At 32.3% G+C, this 17,895-nt stretch overlaps 1 protein-coding gene and 1 long non-coding RNA gene across 5 annotated transcripts in view; both read right to left on the bottom strand.

Moving 5' to 3' along the window:
• LOC139513530 (rifampicin phosphotransferase-like) overlaps positions 1-6,942 on the bottom strand; it is a 58,232-nt gene extending 51,290 nt beyond the window's left edge. For 2 of the 4 annotated variants that reach the window (XR_011662457.1, XM_071302131.1), the window contains exons 1-6: positions 6,867-6,942; positions 4,405-4,517; positions 2,735-2,910; positions 1,418-1,674; positions 881-925; positions 79-192 (exon numbers count right to left, since the gene is read on the bottom strand). Coding sequence is in view for 2 of the 4 variants with exons in the window: in XM_071302131.1 (XP_071158232.1) it covers positions 79-192; positions 881-925; positions 1,418-1,674; positions 2,735-2,910; positions 4,405-4,504 (692 nt within the window). In the remaining 2 variants the exon portion in view is untranslated. Of the gene's footprint in view, positions 1-78; positions 193-880; positions 926-1,417; positions 1,675-2,734; positions 2,911-4,404; positions 4,518-6,753 lie in introns of all 4 variants that reach the window. The other 2 variants (XR_011662458.1, XM_071302130.1) reach the window with 1 other exon arrangement.
• Positions 6,943-16,370: 9,428 nt separating this feature from the next.
• Positions 16,371-17,650, bottom strand: LOC139513529 (uncharacterized). Its single transcript, XR_011662456.1, has 3 exons — positions 17,296-17,650; positions 16,840-16,948; positions 16,371-16,455 (listed from the first exon to the last, which is right to left on the bottom strand). It is a non-coding gene; the product is annotated as an uncharacterized lncRNA (long non-coding RNA).
• Between the last annotated feature and the right edge of the window lie 245 nt (positions 17,651-17,895).

Raw genomic sequence — 17,895 nt, 5'->3', positions numbered from 1 at the left:
TTTCAATAACACTTATGCAGTTCCTATTTACAAAAAGAAATTATAAATTTGACAACTTCTTTAAACAGTACAGCACACCTTCTTAAAGCATCCCAGAACTGTTTGGTCCATAATTCCCTGGAGACAGCATCGGCTAAAGCTGACTGGTTCATATCTGTATCAAAACTGAAGGGATCAGTCACTGTTTGCCATCTAAAAAGTAATTTGGGGAATAACATAATCTCTTGACTTTACTACTTACATTGCATGCTGGCATTTGTTTTGTGTATATCTGTTTCAAAAAGCTTGCAATTATGCATATTTGTGACTGCGAATAAAACCCCCTTCAGTATAGATGTAATTAATTCCCTGTATGGTTAAGATGAAATTTTCATTAAAACTTTTAAATCACTATTTTTAGAAACTTTCTTAATGAGCAATTTTTGGTGAATTAAATTGTTGGACAGAAAGAGTGATGAAATATTATTAACCAACAATTTATCAACTCTAAGGACTTTTAGTCATTACCATTCTCAAATTATTCATGTTGAAATAAAAACATTTAATGGCAAACATTTAATTATTTATTATCATTGACTGCACAATAATAAGAAAACAGTTTTAGAATCAAGCTAACATTAAGGGATAAAAGATATTGGACCCTGTTTGTAATGTATAGAGAAATTGTGTGGACTATATAAATATCTTGATTTCTGCTAGTTTGTTTTCTATACGTGTTGTCATAATATTAATTTTAGTTAAGATTGTTTAAATGTTATTCTTTGTTGTATCTATGCTATTAATGATTATGTTCATAATTGAGCTTTTTTTAATAAAATATTTCGTATTTTCGTATTTCGTAAAAGTTATAAAACATGTTGTCACTCAAGAAATTACTTACATTAGTGACATCTGTACATGAACTAATCTTTCTGTACCATCAAACCTAAAATATATGGAATAAATGTTATTTTGTCTGTCAGATGTACAACTTTTTAAATAGTTTTGATTTCAAATAACAAATACCATGTAAAAATTATGATGAATCTAGGGAAATGTAAACAACTATAATTTGAATTTTATAAACATGTTATTTTTAATTAATCTTGAGATTTTAGTTGAAACCACCAGTCAAGGTGGCAATCAAATTTACAATAAGAAATTGGATGTCGGTTTTTTTTAATATACAAAATGAATGCAGGGTTCCTTTACATTTTGCATGAAGACCAGAAGCAATTCCTGCTAAAATGTGCTAATCACTTGCTTTTATTTTATATAAATTTTATAAAAACACAGGTTTCAATTCTGTAGCCTTATCACCTATTAATATTTCAGTCACGGCAATGGGATAAACAGTAAATTGTTTGTTCTAAACATGCTTACAAAGGACATTTTACGGTGTATGGGAGACAAACTGCCCATTACAAATTGTGTATACCTTAGTTGACCATTATAAGATATTTTCCATTTCTTCATTGGTTCAATGATTTCTATGTTGATCCCACCAGCTGTATATTCATTGTTACTGACATTACTGACCAGGGTGTCAGGATGTAAAGGATGCTGCAGCCGACCTATCCCAGGAATCTCCATAACTAACCAAACCTCGGACTGACGATTATGTCTCCTACCCATACGTAATGCTAATCTTGTTCCTTCTTTACTGAAGCCTCCATAGTAAACAGCATCTATTGCCTATAAAACACTTATCTATTTCATATTCTGCAAGTTTTAAAATCAATGCATAATACAACTGTTAACATAACTTGGATGGTAGTATCAAGGCAATGGTTGATTTATATTTCCTTTCTTGTACTGTAGTACCAATAAATACTGTGGGTTTCTAATTATTTATCAGGTACCAAATTCAAGAAATTTTCTGTCAACAAATGATTTTTAATAGTTTCATTAATAAACAAGTAAAACTGTGAGCTACTGCTCACTGATGATACCCCCGCTGAAATATTTCGGTAAACAGGAAGTTGTCGAGTGATAAATCTGAAAACGCATCACATAGTATAACTGACTTATATAAACCCTGAAACCAAATTTCAGAATTCCTTGTCAAGTAGTTCCCGAGAAAAATGCGAAATTTTCAACTTGGTTATTATGTGTAAAATGATACAAGTGTTCGGTAAACAGGAAGTTGTCATGTGATGAATCTGAAAAAGCATTACACGGTATAACTGACTTATATAAACCCTTACATCAAATTTCAGAATTCCTTGTCAAGTAGTTACTGAGAAAAATGCGACGAAAATTTTCAACTTGGCTATTATGTGTAAAATGATACAAGTGTTCGGTAAACAGGAAGTTGTCGAGTGATGAATCTGAAAACGCATCACACGGTATAACTGACTTATATAAACCCTGAAACCAAATTTTAGAAATCCTTGTCAAGTAGTTCCTGAGATAAATGCGACGAAAATATTCATGGGACGGACAGACTGACGGAAGGACAGACAGAGGTAAAACAGTATACCCCCCTTTTTTTCAAAGCAGGGGTATAAAAATTTGGTTTGCATGGCCATGACTGTTATGGCTTAATGATCCATACCTGCCAATTAGGTTAATCATACCTATTCCAAAATAAAAAATAACTTCTGTACAGAAATTAAGTAATTTTGGGTTATTTTACTTAGCACTTCATATACAACATTGTAGTATTTTCAATACAATAATTATACATTTATGGTATACAACTGAACATACATATTTGTATATCAAAATCCTGAGCTTTTTAAAAATATCTTACATATGGATCTTTTTCTAAATTCTGAACTTTTTCTAACACATGAATATCATTTATTCCCATTCCGTAACCACGACTACTGTAACTCTCCACATCCACTGCTTTCTTTTTCTTGTTCTTCTGTTGATTTCGTTTTAAAAGCAGCTTACATATAAACTTTTTCACATGATACCATTTCCCTGAAAATAAACCATAGCTATATAAATCTAATCTATGAAATGTATAATTAAGGTTCTTGGTATATGACATAGGGAAAGAATACATACATATTAGTGGATATGTTTTAAATGTTTAATAAGGATCAATCTCTACAACAGCACCAGTAAATGAACAAAAAAAACATTGAACACAATAATGACGCCTTTTGACGCCACACCCTTTACTTCATAATGACACCTTGTGACGCCTGTGTAGTACCTCAGTTGAAATGCTCTGACTACTAAATGTCTGGATCAGACTTAGAAAAAATTGTATCCAATATGAAAAGGATATCCATGAGAATATCTGAATTGAATTTCATTGATGAAATATTTGTTTTCACAATGCATCAATACTTTAAACCTGATGATTTTTTTTTATTGAAAAAATCCTATGCGAATCTAGTACGTAAAAAAAAATCCATGGAGGAAAGGGTTAAGGGCATACGCTACAGTTGAGATCTTGTATTTAAATTTTTGTGAAAATTTGCATGTAGGCTATTTTTTACCTGATTAAATCAAATATGTAATAAAAAAATATACCTTCATGTGCTACTTTTTGAGTAAATTAAGGTTCAAATTTCAGATATTTCCTCAAAATACATACGGTATTTGTGGGCGTATTTTTTCTTTCGATAGAAATACATAACTTTTTTGTTTTAAAAGATAAAAACGATCTGTTTTTTGTTAAATTATTTGTAATGTATGTGTTATATCAATATTGCATAAATTTGTACATTTTATTTTTACAAATAACTCAAATTTGTCAAATGTTCATGAATGTAGGAAAAACCCGTCATTTATTGCTGTACAGTATATTAATCAAATTAAAAAAATTTCTTCATTTACGTTTCATGAAAATTGGTACACATAATCTTCTTACGTGATTAAACCACGCGTCATTTTAAAAAGAGGGGTCCATGAACTCATTTTCAAGTTAAATCAGTTTGGATAATAAAAATCAGCCGAAAACTGCATCTTTTCCCGATAAGCATGATAAGTCACCATTAAACGTCGCGAAAATAACAATTTACATTAGCAACGTCATTACCTCCCCTGTAACTGTATCGTATGCCCTTAATGTAAATGAAGCTACAAAAATGGTCTTCATATATGTATTGTAATTTGTCCACAATTTCATCGCAAGATGAACTTGAAAATGAATTTATTCTAGGCCTGTGTATTAAATGAACAAACACAAGTTTTTCCTGATATTCATGAGCAAACAAATATGTTGATTTCATTCACAGACAGTGTAGACTAAGAGACAAAAAGTCTTTTAAGATAAAAGAGGAAAGGGCAAATGAAATGAGAAAAAGGAAATGTGTCCCATTTGTAAAGTACACACCAGCAAGACAAACCCAAACAGAAGATTCTCAAACCAAACAGCCATCTTGAAATCCTTTTTTTTTGTTGATAATTGGTTAACTTTAGTATTGTCAGTACAGAAGTATCTTTCCCTAAGGTAATTATTACCTGGTTGTCTGTAAACACCATCTATTGGTTTTGGTTGTGGCTTGATAAACTGCCACAGGAGAATGATGCCACCACCACCAGCAATTACAGTCCAAAGCATAATTCTAATCCACCTAAAAAAAAAGCAAAATATTCAACTGTTGTATTTAACAATACATAGTATTTTCACATTTCTAGTTTGTTTGAAACAAATATGTGTTCAGGGTAATTCCTAATTGGTGGGTCTGATATTCTTATCTAGAGCTGGAAAATATCATGTGAACAGTGTTCACTGAACACCACGGTATTGTTCTGGTTATATACATGCTTTACAAGAAATGACTTTCTGTTTGTATCATGGACATCTTAAATGTTTTGTGTCTTCAGTTAATTTTCAAGAAATCTACTATTATTGATTTATTCAATAATATTATATGGATGTTAGGATTTAAATTCTCATATTTTTTAATGTTGTATATGAATGACAGAAACTAACAGGAATTTCAAACACAGGTTTTCCCTCTATAGCCATATAGCATGGTTGACAGCATATGATTTAAATTTGATGATAAGATTTTATTAATATTTTGCCCCTCTGCATATAATAAAAACATAATATTATTTCCACACTGTGTCACATGATTTAATCATATAACTCATGACCATGATGACTGAGCATTTATTTCAATGGTCACCATCAGATGATACATGTATACAAATGTATATCATGTATATGGCTTTTCAAAATGCCCTAAAATGAATATTTTTCTATATGACCTCGAGATATGTAGTCAGGCCCCTTATACCAAACGCTTTCCCTTACAATAATATAAATTTTGGCATGAAAGACATAAAATAATATTGTCTCGCTCGTTCAAATAAAATTCATTTTTTTCAACACTTCAACATGTTCTCAAGAAAAGTATTTTGATCTGAACTTAATTTAGTAACATCTGAAGTTAAAAATACTGAAGGAAATGAATGAAGGTGTGATACATGTACATGTCAATGAGACAATATCAAACATATACATGCATATATCCCTTTAGTCACAATCAACTTCCCCATCGGCAGCTAAATTTCGACTACTTATGCACTTTGTTTATATTTTGTAAATGTTGTAAAGAACAAAAGTATTGGGAAGTGTTGATGGAGAAAAGGGGGGGGGATCTTTTTTCAGGATGGAGATTTAAGAAAAATATGAGAAATTTAGACATTTAAATTCCTCCGAGACCCAAAATGAAAGAAAAATTTACCAGTCCCTTATTTATCTATAAGAAAGGTCTAAGGGAAGTAACCCAAAAAAGAATACGATATTTATTCTGTGTAATTTAATACTGTTTTTTAATAAACTTTGGGAGATTTAAAGATAAGATAAGATAAGATGACTTTATTAGCACTAATGCATTGACAATAAATGGTTATGGCAACAAATTAAAGACAAACTACAACAACATATTAGTCCGAGATTACTCTGACGTCCAACGGCTGTTTTGCCAGAAAAGCTGGGGTCCCACGGCCCCAGCTTGTCTGACAAAACAGCCGTTGGACGTCAGAGTAATCTCGGACTATAACATATATACAATGAAGGAGTGACAGTGGATCCGATAATAATGAGAGAAATATATAAAAATAAAAGAGAAGCATATACAGAAATCAAGTATCTAATAATGAGTTTCTCACCAACAAGCATTCATTCAAATAGTTGACAACAATTTTTAATATTGTTGGGGAATTACTATTAAGAATTGATATAAATAGTAATTTAAATAACAACAAAATAGGTCGATCAGCTCTAGTCGAAATAATTATGACGTCTGGCAAGGCTATTTTAATTTTTTTTCTGGGACGTGCAAGGCTATTTTAATTTTTTCTGGGACGCCTTCCTTAAAAAAAATTAAAAATAGCTTTTTCTAGGAAGGCGTCCCAGAAAAAAATTAAAATAGCCTTGCCAGAGGGGGGATAGCTAGGACCTTTATCAGGACCCCGGGATTGGGTGTTGTTAAGCTTGGGATTTCGGGATTGACCCTCTCGGGATCCGGGAATTCTATTTTTCGAATTTCGGGACCTCGGGATTTTGTGTTTTTTAGTCTGGGATTTCGGGATATCGTGTTTTTAAGCCCGGGATTTCGGGATCAGGACCCCTCCTAACCCTCCTCTTGCCAGACGTCATAATTATTTGGACTAGGTCAGCTCTATTCCAGGTTAATAGACCTGATCACAATGAGCAGACTGTTTTTTTTTTTTTAAATGGAAAATTATGTGAAGAAATATCTATCATATCCTATCAACGATTCAATATGAATAAAATCAGAAAATATCAAGATTTAACCAAAAAATCAATCATGCAACTCTGTCACAACTTCATACTAGATCTATATTATTCTTTGTCTGTTCCATCAAAACTGCATCCAACTTCTTGTGTAAAATGTCACCAGTCTTGATCCTTGTAACCTCACTCAACTGTTCGTGGTTTTGTTTACCTTTTCGATCTTTCACCTGTCAGGTCATCCAGCTTTTTCTGGTTCCTCGTGAAAAGTGAACGATGAATAGCATGTGAGTTTAAGTACCAGTTTTTCAACAAAATAAGGGAGGCGATTTGGCGGTATTTTTCTAAAAAAGAAAAGTAAATACATGTTAGGCTATTTCTAAATTCAATAATAACATATATATTAGATCATAACAAGATTAGATAAAATTATCAATATACCGTCCTTTTTTATGTTTAAAGAATGGAGACTCAGTCAGAGGGTAGTTGAAAAAACGTTTGTTACACTGGGTATTTTTTTAAACCACAAACTGAACACTTCTAAACTTGTCTTTCCTGGTTTTAGATGAATTTATCTACCCTTAAAATATACAAGGGGATATAGCGAATACAAGAATAAGGAAAAAGAACATTGCTTAGCCAAGGATTTGTATAGTCTCAGCTATACAAATCCTTGGCTTAGCATAGAAACATAGAATTTACATGTATACACAATTACGATACAATTAGGACTGTAAAAAATAAAACCCTTGGTTTCTTATATATATAATATATTTATATGAGAAATTTATACATCTAAGCATCTAACTCATATTGACTTGAATAAATTTCCCAACAGCACTAAGAACCTAATTGACTTGAATAATTTTTTGCTGATTGTTTAGTAAAGTAAAGTTAGGTACTTTATGGCAAACAAAGTCAAGGAGATCACATAAAGTTAAAAAAAAAATGGATTTCATCTTAAACACAGGGGCATTTTTTGCAAATGGAAAATTAGAAAAACGACCGAAACCTTTTTTTTCGATTTGGAATTAGACTTTTAATTATAACGCCCCCCCCCCTTTTATGAGAAAAAAATGTTTGATTGTACATGTATAGAGAATCACTGACGCATGACTAGAGCGGGGCCATCTTAAGCAGCCTCGGTGGGCCCCAACTGATTTAAAGAGATTTCAATCTACCTGGATGAGATTTATATACCTATATAGTTTGAAGTCCGTGGGCTAACTCAACCGGCTATATTGTTGATTAACCTACGAGGTGACGAAACACCTAAGACCTACTTTTTACAAACACCCATGTAGTTGACATGACTTGTCTTGCCCCCGACATTGTAAATACTGAAGTGGCAGTATCCAGCTAAACTACAACAGTATGGGAACAAACTGTGCCCCTCTCTTGCCGACTTGTTCCCTTTATTTATACGAGACTGACTTCGTACAGGAACTTCTAAGGAAGAGAGCAAAGAAGGTAGGAGTATCCATTAACTTTACTTTCTGCGACAAAGATTGTGTTCTCTCAATAAATTATCCAAAACTTGATGACTGTGTTGAACCAATCTATTCCATCGACTTGAGATAAAGAATACAACAGATACAGTTTAACCTGCATGCTCATATCATGACTTACATCTAGAAATTGACAACGAGGATCAGTTGAAAACAAAACTTACAACAAAAGAGAGGATTTCAGCTTCCCAATTGTGAACTTTCTATTTCTATGTAGCAACATTTCAACACGACAGCAGCGCCTGGAATATACATCTCACAGTTGATACGATATACCAGGGCTTGGATTTCCTATTAAGAGTTCCAAGTGGTGAAGTTGAAGTAATTCCTTCGTAAGTCCTACAAACGTCATCACGAGTTGGTTGACCGATGTGAAATATCCGTTTCACAGATGATAGCAGCTATGTTATTATGTCGTAGCTACAATCCCGTACCTTTTTACCTATGTCACTAACCGAATTATACCGGGTTTGTAATAACATGAGCAACGCTAAGGGTTTCACATGCGGGGCAAGATATGCTCACCCTTGCAGAGCACCTGAGAGCACCCCCAGTTTTTTGGTGGAGTTCGTGTTACTCAGTCTTTAGTTTTCTATGTTGTGTTTTATGTACTATTGTTTGTCTATTGGTCCGTTTCCTTTTTAGCCATGGCTTTGTGTGTTTATTTTCGAGATATAAGTTTGAATATCTCTCTGGTACCTTTCACTCCTCTTTTACAACAGAAGCAAAGAAAAATCTTCCCTTTGCCTTACAAAATGGCTAAATACATATTGCAAAATGTGAAAGACTACCTACACAATATTCAATTCACTGCAAATAACTTTATAGTAACAATTCCTCTGTAAAAGAGGGACGAAAGATAACATACAGGGGGACAGTCGAACTCATAGATTGAAAATAATCTGACAACTCCATGGCTAAGAAGAAAAAGACAAACAGACAACAAATAGTACAGAAGACACAACATAGAAAACTAAAGACTAAGCAACACGAACTCCACCAAAAACTGGGGGTAATCTTAGGTGTAAATGACAAATTCAACATACTTGTAACATCACTAGAATATAACGTCCATAGTAATATACCAACCAAGACAGCTTAAAAAGGAATGGATCCCTACGTATAACAATTCACAAACGAAGTGAGAGGTTTAATAGGACGAAGTAAGAGTGCATGCATATTAAAACTAGAGGCTCTAAAGAGCCTGTGTCGCTCACCTTGGTCTATGTGCATATTAAACAAAGGACACAGATGGATTCATGACAAAATTGTGTTTTGCTGATAGTGATGTGTTTGTAGATCTTACTTTACTGAACATTCTTGGTACTTAGAATTTTCTCTATTTATAATAAACTTGGACCTTTAGATACAGTGAAAAATATTTTGTAAAAATTTACAAAAATTTACCAAATTAGTGAAAATTGTTAAAAATTGAATAAAATGGGCAACAACTCCTTAAGGGGTCAACTGACGATTTTGGTCATGTTGACTTATTTCTAGATCTTATTTAGCTGAACATTATTGCTGTTTACAAGTTATCTCTATCTATAACAATATTCAAGATAATAACCAAAAACAGCAAAATTTCCTTAAAATTACTAATTCAGGGGCAGCAACCTAACAACAGGTTATCGGATTTATCTGAAAATTTCAAGGCAGATAGATCTTGACCTGTTACACAATTTTACCCCTTGTCAGATTTGCTCTAAATGCTTTGGTTTTTGAGTTATAAGCCCAAAACTGCATTTTACCCCTATGTTCTATTTTTAGCCATGGCGGCCATCTTGGATGGTTGGCCGGGTCACCGGACACATTTTTTAAACAAAATACCCCAAATGATGATTTTGGCCAAGTTTGGTGTAATTTGGCCAAGCAGTTTCAGAGGAGAAGATGTAAAAGATTACTAAGACTTAAGAAAAATGGTTAAAAATTGACTATTAAGGGCAATAACTCCTAAAGGGGTCAACTGACCATTTCGGTCATGCTGACTTATTTGTAAATCTTTTTTTGCTGAACATTATTGCTGTTTACAGTTTATCTCTATCTATAATAATATTCAAGATAATAACCAAAAACAGCAAAATTTCATTAAAATTACTTATTCTGGGGCAGCAACCCAAAACCGGGTTGTCCAATTCATCTGAAAATTTCAGGGCAGGTAGATCTTGACCTGATAAACAAATTTACCTCTGTCAGATTTACTCTAAATGCTTTGGTTTTTGAGTTATAAGCCAAAAACTGCATTTTACCCAAGGTTCTATTTTTAGCCATGGCGGCCATCTTGATTGGATGGCTGGGTCACTGGACACATTTTTCAAACTATATACCCCAAATATGGTTGTGGCCAAGTTTGGATTGATTTGGCCAAGTAGTTTCAGAGGAGAAGATTTTTGTAAAAGATTACTAAGATTTACGAAAAATGGTTAAAAATTGACTATAAAGGGCAATAACTCCTAAAGGTGTCAACTGACCATTTCGGTCATGTTGACTTATTTGTAAATATTACTTTGTTGAACATTATTGCTGTTTACAGTTTATCTCTATCTATAATAATATTCAAGATAATAACCAAAAACAGCAAAATTTCCTTAAAATTACTAATTCTGGGGCAGCAACCCAACAACAGGTTATCCGATTTATCTGAAAATTTCAGGGCAGATAGATCTTGACCTGTTACACAAGTTTACCCCTTGTCAGATTTGCTCTAAATGCTTTGGTTTTTGAGTTATAAGCCAAAAACTGCATTTTACCCCTATGTTCTATTTTTAGCCATGGCGGCCATCTTGGATGGTTGGCCGGGTCACCGGACACATTTTTTAAACTAGATACCCCAATGATGATTTTGGCCAAGTTTGGTGTAATTTGGCCCAGTAGTTTCAGAGGAGAAGATTTTTGTAAAAGTTAACGACGCCGGACGACGACGGACGACAGACGACGGACGACGGACGACGGACGCCAAGTGATGGGAAAAGCTCACTTGGCCCTTTGGGCCAGGTGAGCTAAAAAGGGAAACAAATAAAATAAAAGAAATGCTATTCCGTATAAACATTTGAGAGCAAACACCCAGAGAGGAATATTTGATAGAAAATGGAGACAAATTTATACATCAAGTAGTAAATAGGACGGACATATTGATTACATGAAACTATGTTTGACCCACATCAAGTGCAAACAATCAAATGAGAGTAGTATTCCACCACCTCAATCAACAGGATTACTACATGACGACTCAACTGTGACAATATGATGGCTTAAAATGTATATATAAATATATATTATATATATTTATATTTATATTTAGGATTATATATTCTTAAAAATGTTTTATTAAATTGAATAAAATTCAGGGGAATATCTATTAAGAAAAACATGACCTTGTAAAAGGTTGTTCAATTGACCTCTAGGTTATATATATATATAACATGTTTACATTCAGACCAAATGGTGACATGTAGCAATTAGTTAAAACAATGGACATACGTGCATTCTTTGACCATCAATCTCCAGGTTGGTCAAAGCATGTCAAAACATGTCAATTAGAGACAACTTAATAGATATTCATCCCTGTATCTTTTGATTTAAGACTATAATGGTCAAATTAATAGAAACCTTGACACCTTATATTTTGTATATATACTTGTGGATTTTATTGTATGAATTACACCGGCTCAGGCAGGCTAATAAACGATAACAAATTCCATCTTGTTATAAACTCTTTTTGGTGCCGTGACCAGGATGAATTCTAAAAAATACTAAGGTACGTGTGATATTTTATTTGATAATCTTAATTATTATATTCTCGAAAAATGGCTGAACAAGAATTTAATGTAGGGTTAGTTTTTCAAAATTTAGCAACACAAGTTCAAGGTCTTACTCAAAAATTAACTGCAAACGGTGTCAATTCGATAGTTGAAGGCTTTGACGGTTCAAATTCAGAAAAATATTCTCAATGGATTCGATCTATAGAAAAATACGCAATGATAACAAATTTAGGTCCGAATGATTGTAAAATGATATGTTATCAAACATCTGTAGGTCCAGTAAGCGATTTCATTGCTAGGTGGTTAAGAGAAACTGATCAGGTGAATAATAATTGGGATAATCTGAAAACTCAATTGAATTTTCGTTATGGGCATATTCCTGATGCATCATATGCATTTGAACTTTTGAACAAGGTTAATCAAAAAATAGGCGAAAATGTTCCCATATTTGGAGAACGAATTTTAACGTTAGCAACAGATGCTTTTAGAGGGCAAGATATCAATCAACCAATAGTTCAACTTCAATTAGTTAACTTTTTCATAAATGGGTTGTATCAGGATTATTTGAGAATGAAAATAATGCGTGAAAATCCACAAACTTTGACTCAAGCAGTAAACTCAAACTTAAAAAAAAATAATAACGGTAATGAGCGTAATATAACTCCAATGGACATATCGCATTACCGAGAAATAGGTGTGAAATGTAGCAATTGTAACAGATTTGGCCATAAGGCAAAATATTGCAGAGATAAAAAATATCATGTCAACGCAGTAAGTTCGCGTGCCGAAATACATGTACCCCGAGGCAATTTTAATGACAATACGATAGGTAATAATGCAAATACATATCCTAGAAGGTTTAATTCTGTACAAAACAATTTTAATGACAACACGATAGGTAATAATGCAAATACATATCCTAGAAGGTTTAATTCTGTACAAAACAAGTCTGACTCGACAGGACAACAAAGAAGAACATTCTTCTGTTGGAACTGTGGTAAACCAGATCATTATGAAAGAAATTGTAGGGCAAGATCAAATGAACAATTTAGGAAACCAAGGGAAAATTTAAACTAAGACGGTCTCTTTATGCTGAAGCCAATAGGGAGACTTTTAAGGGAATTAAGGGAAATAAGAGGTTTGAGAGAAAAATTAATTATAGATATACAAAACCTGTATATAATATATATGAATCATGGTTAAAAAAAATAAATAACAAATCAACAGACTTTAACAATGCATGTTCTAACAATTCTACCTATCACGAGAATAAAAATTATTATAAAAGATTCAACAATCGTTATTCAAAACCGGAAGTAAACAAAGAAAAAATGGCGCGAAATTTCAAATCAAAACCGGAAACAAATAAAGAAGAAATGGCGCGAAATTTCAAATCAAAACCGGAAGTAAACAAAGGAAATATGGCGCGAAATTCAAAATTCAACGGAAATAAAAAGGTTAGAGCGCGAAATTCAAATATACAAAATAGAAATTTTGAAACTTATCAAGAACAAAAATTATTTGAAAATGCATCAGAAAACAAAATTGAAAATGAACAAGTAGAAACATTTGAAATTAATTTAGCGGGAAATCCAAATTCTTGTTTGATTAAAATTGCACATATGAAAGTTAGAAGTTTAATTGACAGTGGAGCTTCAGTATCTTTATTGCATAATAAGATTTACAATTCAATTAAGGGATTACCAAAATTAGAAAAAAAAAGTCAATTTACAAGGAGTTAACGGGGCTTCTTTAAATGTTTTAGGAAGTATAAATTTAGACTTTAACATGAAAGGAAACAAAATGAATCATACTTTTTATGTAGTATCTGACATGAACAGAAATGCAATTTTGGGTCGTGACTGGTTAGTCAAATTTGGTGTTAGAGTTTATTTTGATTTGGGATGTTTAAGGATAAATAAAACTTATGTACCATTAGTAGAAGATATTCATATAGCTTCAATTGTTAGACTTGCTCAAACCACTGTCTTCAAACCTCAGACTAGTAATATTTGTTATGTAAAAGGTAATACAAATTATACATTCTCAAGTTCTAAATCTTTTGAAATTTCACCAATTACCAAGGGGCATTTGAGTTATCAACCAGGTTTAATGGTTGCTAATTCAGTTGCAAACATTAATGAAAAGCGTCAAATGCCAGTACTTATAGTTAATACTACGAATAGAACTTATAAGTTTAGAAGGGGCATAGCAATAGGAAGGGCTTCACCAGTTTTAGAAGAAAATGTTGTCTCACTTGAATCTACTCAAGAGCACTCTGAAATTGAGAATGTTTTTGAAACTGATCTTAATGTTCCTGATGTTCATAGGGGTAGGGTGTTACAACTGTTGAATAATAATAGAGATGTTTTTGTTTTTAAGGATACTGAATTAGGTCAAACTGACACTGTGAAAATGAGAATCGATACAGGGGATAATCCCCCGGTTAAATTGAAACCTTATCGAACTCCATTACACAAAAGAGAAATAGTCAATAAAGCAATAACTGACATGTTAGAAGCAAACATTATAAGAAGATCTAATAGTAATTATTCCTCACCAGTTGTATTAGTTGATAAAAAAGATAAAACTACACGCTTTTGCATAGATTTCAGGTCCCTGAACTCTTCTACGTTAGCAATCCGATATCCACTTCCGGTTATCGATGATATATTGACACTTTTAGGGGCTGCAAAGTTTTATTCATTAATTGACCTTAGGGCAGGATTCTGGCAGATTAAGATGGCGGAAGAAGATAAATCAAAAACAGCATTTGTTTGTCATAAGGGACTTTTCGAATTTAATGTTATGCCATTTGGATTGCAAAATAGTCCTACTGTATTTAGTCAACTAATGGAAATAGTTTTACAAGATCTAAATTTTGCTATCTCCTATATAGACGATATTTTGATATTTTCTGAAACTTTGGAAGAACATTTCAATCATATTCAACAAGTATTTGACAGATTAAGACAACATAATTTGAAATTGAAATTAAAGAAATGTCAATTTTTGCAGGAAGAAACTAATTATTTAGGTTTTAAAATCAATATCGACGGTGTAAAACCGGACGATGCCAAAGTTGAAGCAATAAAAACATTACCAAACCCTGTTACTGTTAAGGAGGTAAGAAGTTTTATAGGGGCGTGTTCATACTATAGACGCTTTATCCCGAATTTTTCAAAGATTTCTATACCTTTAGTTGCTTTAACTAAAAAATATGCCAAATTTCAATGGGATGAGGAATGTCAAAGAGCTTTTGATTTTTTGAAATATAGTTTAACTGTGACTCCTTTATTAGCATACCCAGACTTGAAGAAACCTTATGTTTTATATACTGACGCGTCTAATGATACCATAGGTGCATGTCTTACGCAACCTTGCGAGGAAGAAGAAACTCATTTATCATGTTTAAGAAAAGAAAAACCCATTTACTTCTTATCTCATAAACTGTCAGATACACAGTCTAGGTGGTCTACTATTGAAAAAGAAGCATTTAGCATTCATTATGCATTACAAAAATTAGATCATTATCTTCATGGAGCTGAATTTATTATCAGAACTGACCACAAGCCTTTAAAGTACTTATTGCTTTCGCCACAATGTAACAAAAAAATTACAACTTTGGGCTTTAGGTATTGCAAGTTACAATTGCAAGATTGAATGGCTAGCGGGAACTGATAATACTATTGCTGACTATCTTTCAAGAAGGCCTCCGGGTCAAGAAGGCAATCAAAATCAAAGTGAAACAATTGAAGTAGATATAAGTGACAAGGCTTTTCAAATCAATACTTTGAATTCAAATGAGTTCAATCCAAAAGATTTTGCAAGTTGTGACTATAAAGAAGATGACCAACTTAGCGTCAAGGAATGTACAATTCCTGGTTATGACATGAAAATTGAACAATCTTTAGACATAGAACTTTCGGAAATTATTAATCAAATAAACACAGGTAAGGCTTCAAGAAGTGTTGATAATAAACATATTATTATCAATGATATACTTTATTACATTTCTGATGATTTAAAGTTAAGGCTTTATGTTCCATTACAATTACGAAATGAGGTAATCAAAAGTTATCATGATAATCTAAGTCATTTAGGAATCGACAAATGTCATGATTCAATTAGGCAAAAATATTTTTGGCCAAAGTTATATAAGGAACTTAATTCCTATATTAATTCCTGTGTTATCTGTCAATCTCAAAGTGCAGGTAAAACAAAACCTTTATTACAAATATCTGATATACCACCATTTCCATTTGCTAAGATAGGGGTAGATTTATCTGGACCTTATCCTACATCATTGTCAGGAAATAAGTATATTGTCAGCTTTGTTTGTCATTACAGTGGGTGGCCTTTGGCTTTTCCTGTTCCAAATAAAACTTCGGAAAATGTGGTTCATTTATTAATTGAAGAAATAATCCCAAACTTTTCTGTGCCGTTAGTTATAGTGTAACGGGGTATTTTCTGGTCAAATACAACGAAAACTATTCTAGGGTTCTGTTCTTTTAATACACAAATATTTAAGACCCTACAACATATAATAACAAATAATAAATATTCACATGACAAGACAGTACATATAACATATGGGCAAAGGGGAATAACTACAATTCATATTTATTCCTTTAGATATCTATTTACTGAAATAAGTCCTAAAAGCACTCAAATCTAACTCTTTGGTTAACTTTCCAATACATTATTCATATGTATCTCATAATAATTAATAATTATATACATCTCAAATCTATTAATGAGTTGTCCATTTGATAAATATATTTGTATACAAAGTATACAAATTCTGACCAACATAAAGATATTACATAAACTACACTTCACATAAACAGACAATTACTTGAATAAAACATAGACAGTACAGACATTACAAATAAACAACATAGAACACAATGCTTACCATGTATATGGTACAAAGGTCAGTGTACTAGCTGGAATATCACAGTGCTGTGTACATTAAAATCTGAGCACTACTCATTTGACAACTTGATAAGGTATCAATCCATATCCTGAATAAATACAAATATAACATTCATAAGTCCAGTGGCAGGACTATTTCACCAATTAAATAAAATATACAACTACATCTAAAATATGTAGTTTCAGAGATCTGTATTATTCAAATACCAAAGTTATCTGTCTTTCACTTTTATTGTAACTTTATAATATTTAAAGTACTAGAATGTTTTATATTAAAATGTTTAATATGACTCTGTGTTTTTATAAAATGATTTAATCTTTTACTCTTTCATACTCCAAATATTCCTCCATTCAATACATACAATCAATCCTTTCACAAAGTATTAAAATGACATACTATTAGTTTGTTAATTAGAAATAGGGTTAATCAACTGACCTGAATATAAGAATATTGAGAATCCAAGAATTATAATACAAATATCATCAATGTCAGAATTGAATATAACAAGCAGGTAATTATCACTGCATTCCAATATGTCTGCAGTCTAAATCTACCAGAAACAATGAAAACATATAGTAAGACCTTTGGCCTAAAGATTGACCAATCAAAAGGTTAGAATTTTCCCTCCAAAATGATATGAAAGAAAAGAGGTTCACCAAAGGGAAAAGAGAATGATACTAGAACAATAGTGCTAGAAATAGAAACAATGAGTAACCAAACTATCAAACACTCCAATAAAATTAATATCATCAATATCATATTTGATATATCAATCAAATATGACTCTGCCACAATAGTGTCAGACAATGGCGGTGAATTCACCTCTAAAATATTTGAAGAAACTTTAAAAGAATTAAATATAAGTCACATAACAACTTCTTTTTATCATCCACAGGGAAACGCGAAAGTAGAAAGATTTCACAGGACGCTTCATGACGTCATGGCAAAGAAATTGCAAAGTGACGCGTCTACTTGGGACGTGTGCCTAAATCAAACAATAGCAGCTATTAGGTTTCAGAAAAATGAATCAACAAA

The sequence above is a fragment of the Mytilus edulis genome, chromosome 2 (assembly GCF_963676685.1).
Source record: "Mytilus edulis chromosome 2, xbMytEdul2.2, whole genome shotgun sequence".
NCBI lineage: Eukaryota > Metazoa > Mollusca > Bivalvia > Mytilida > Mytilidae > Mytilus > Mytilus edulis.
This window is presented reverse-complemented; position numbering and strand designations above follow the sequence as displayed.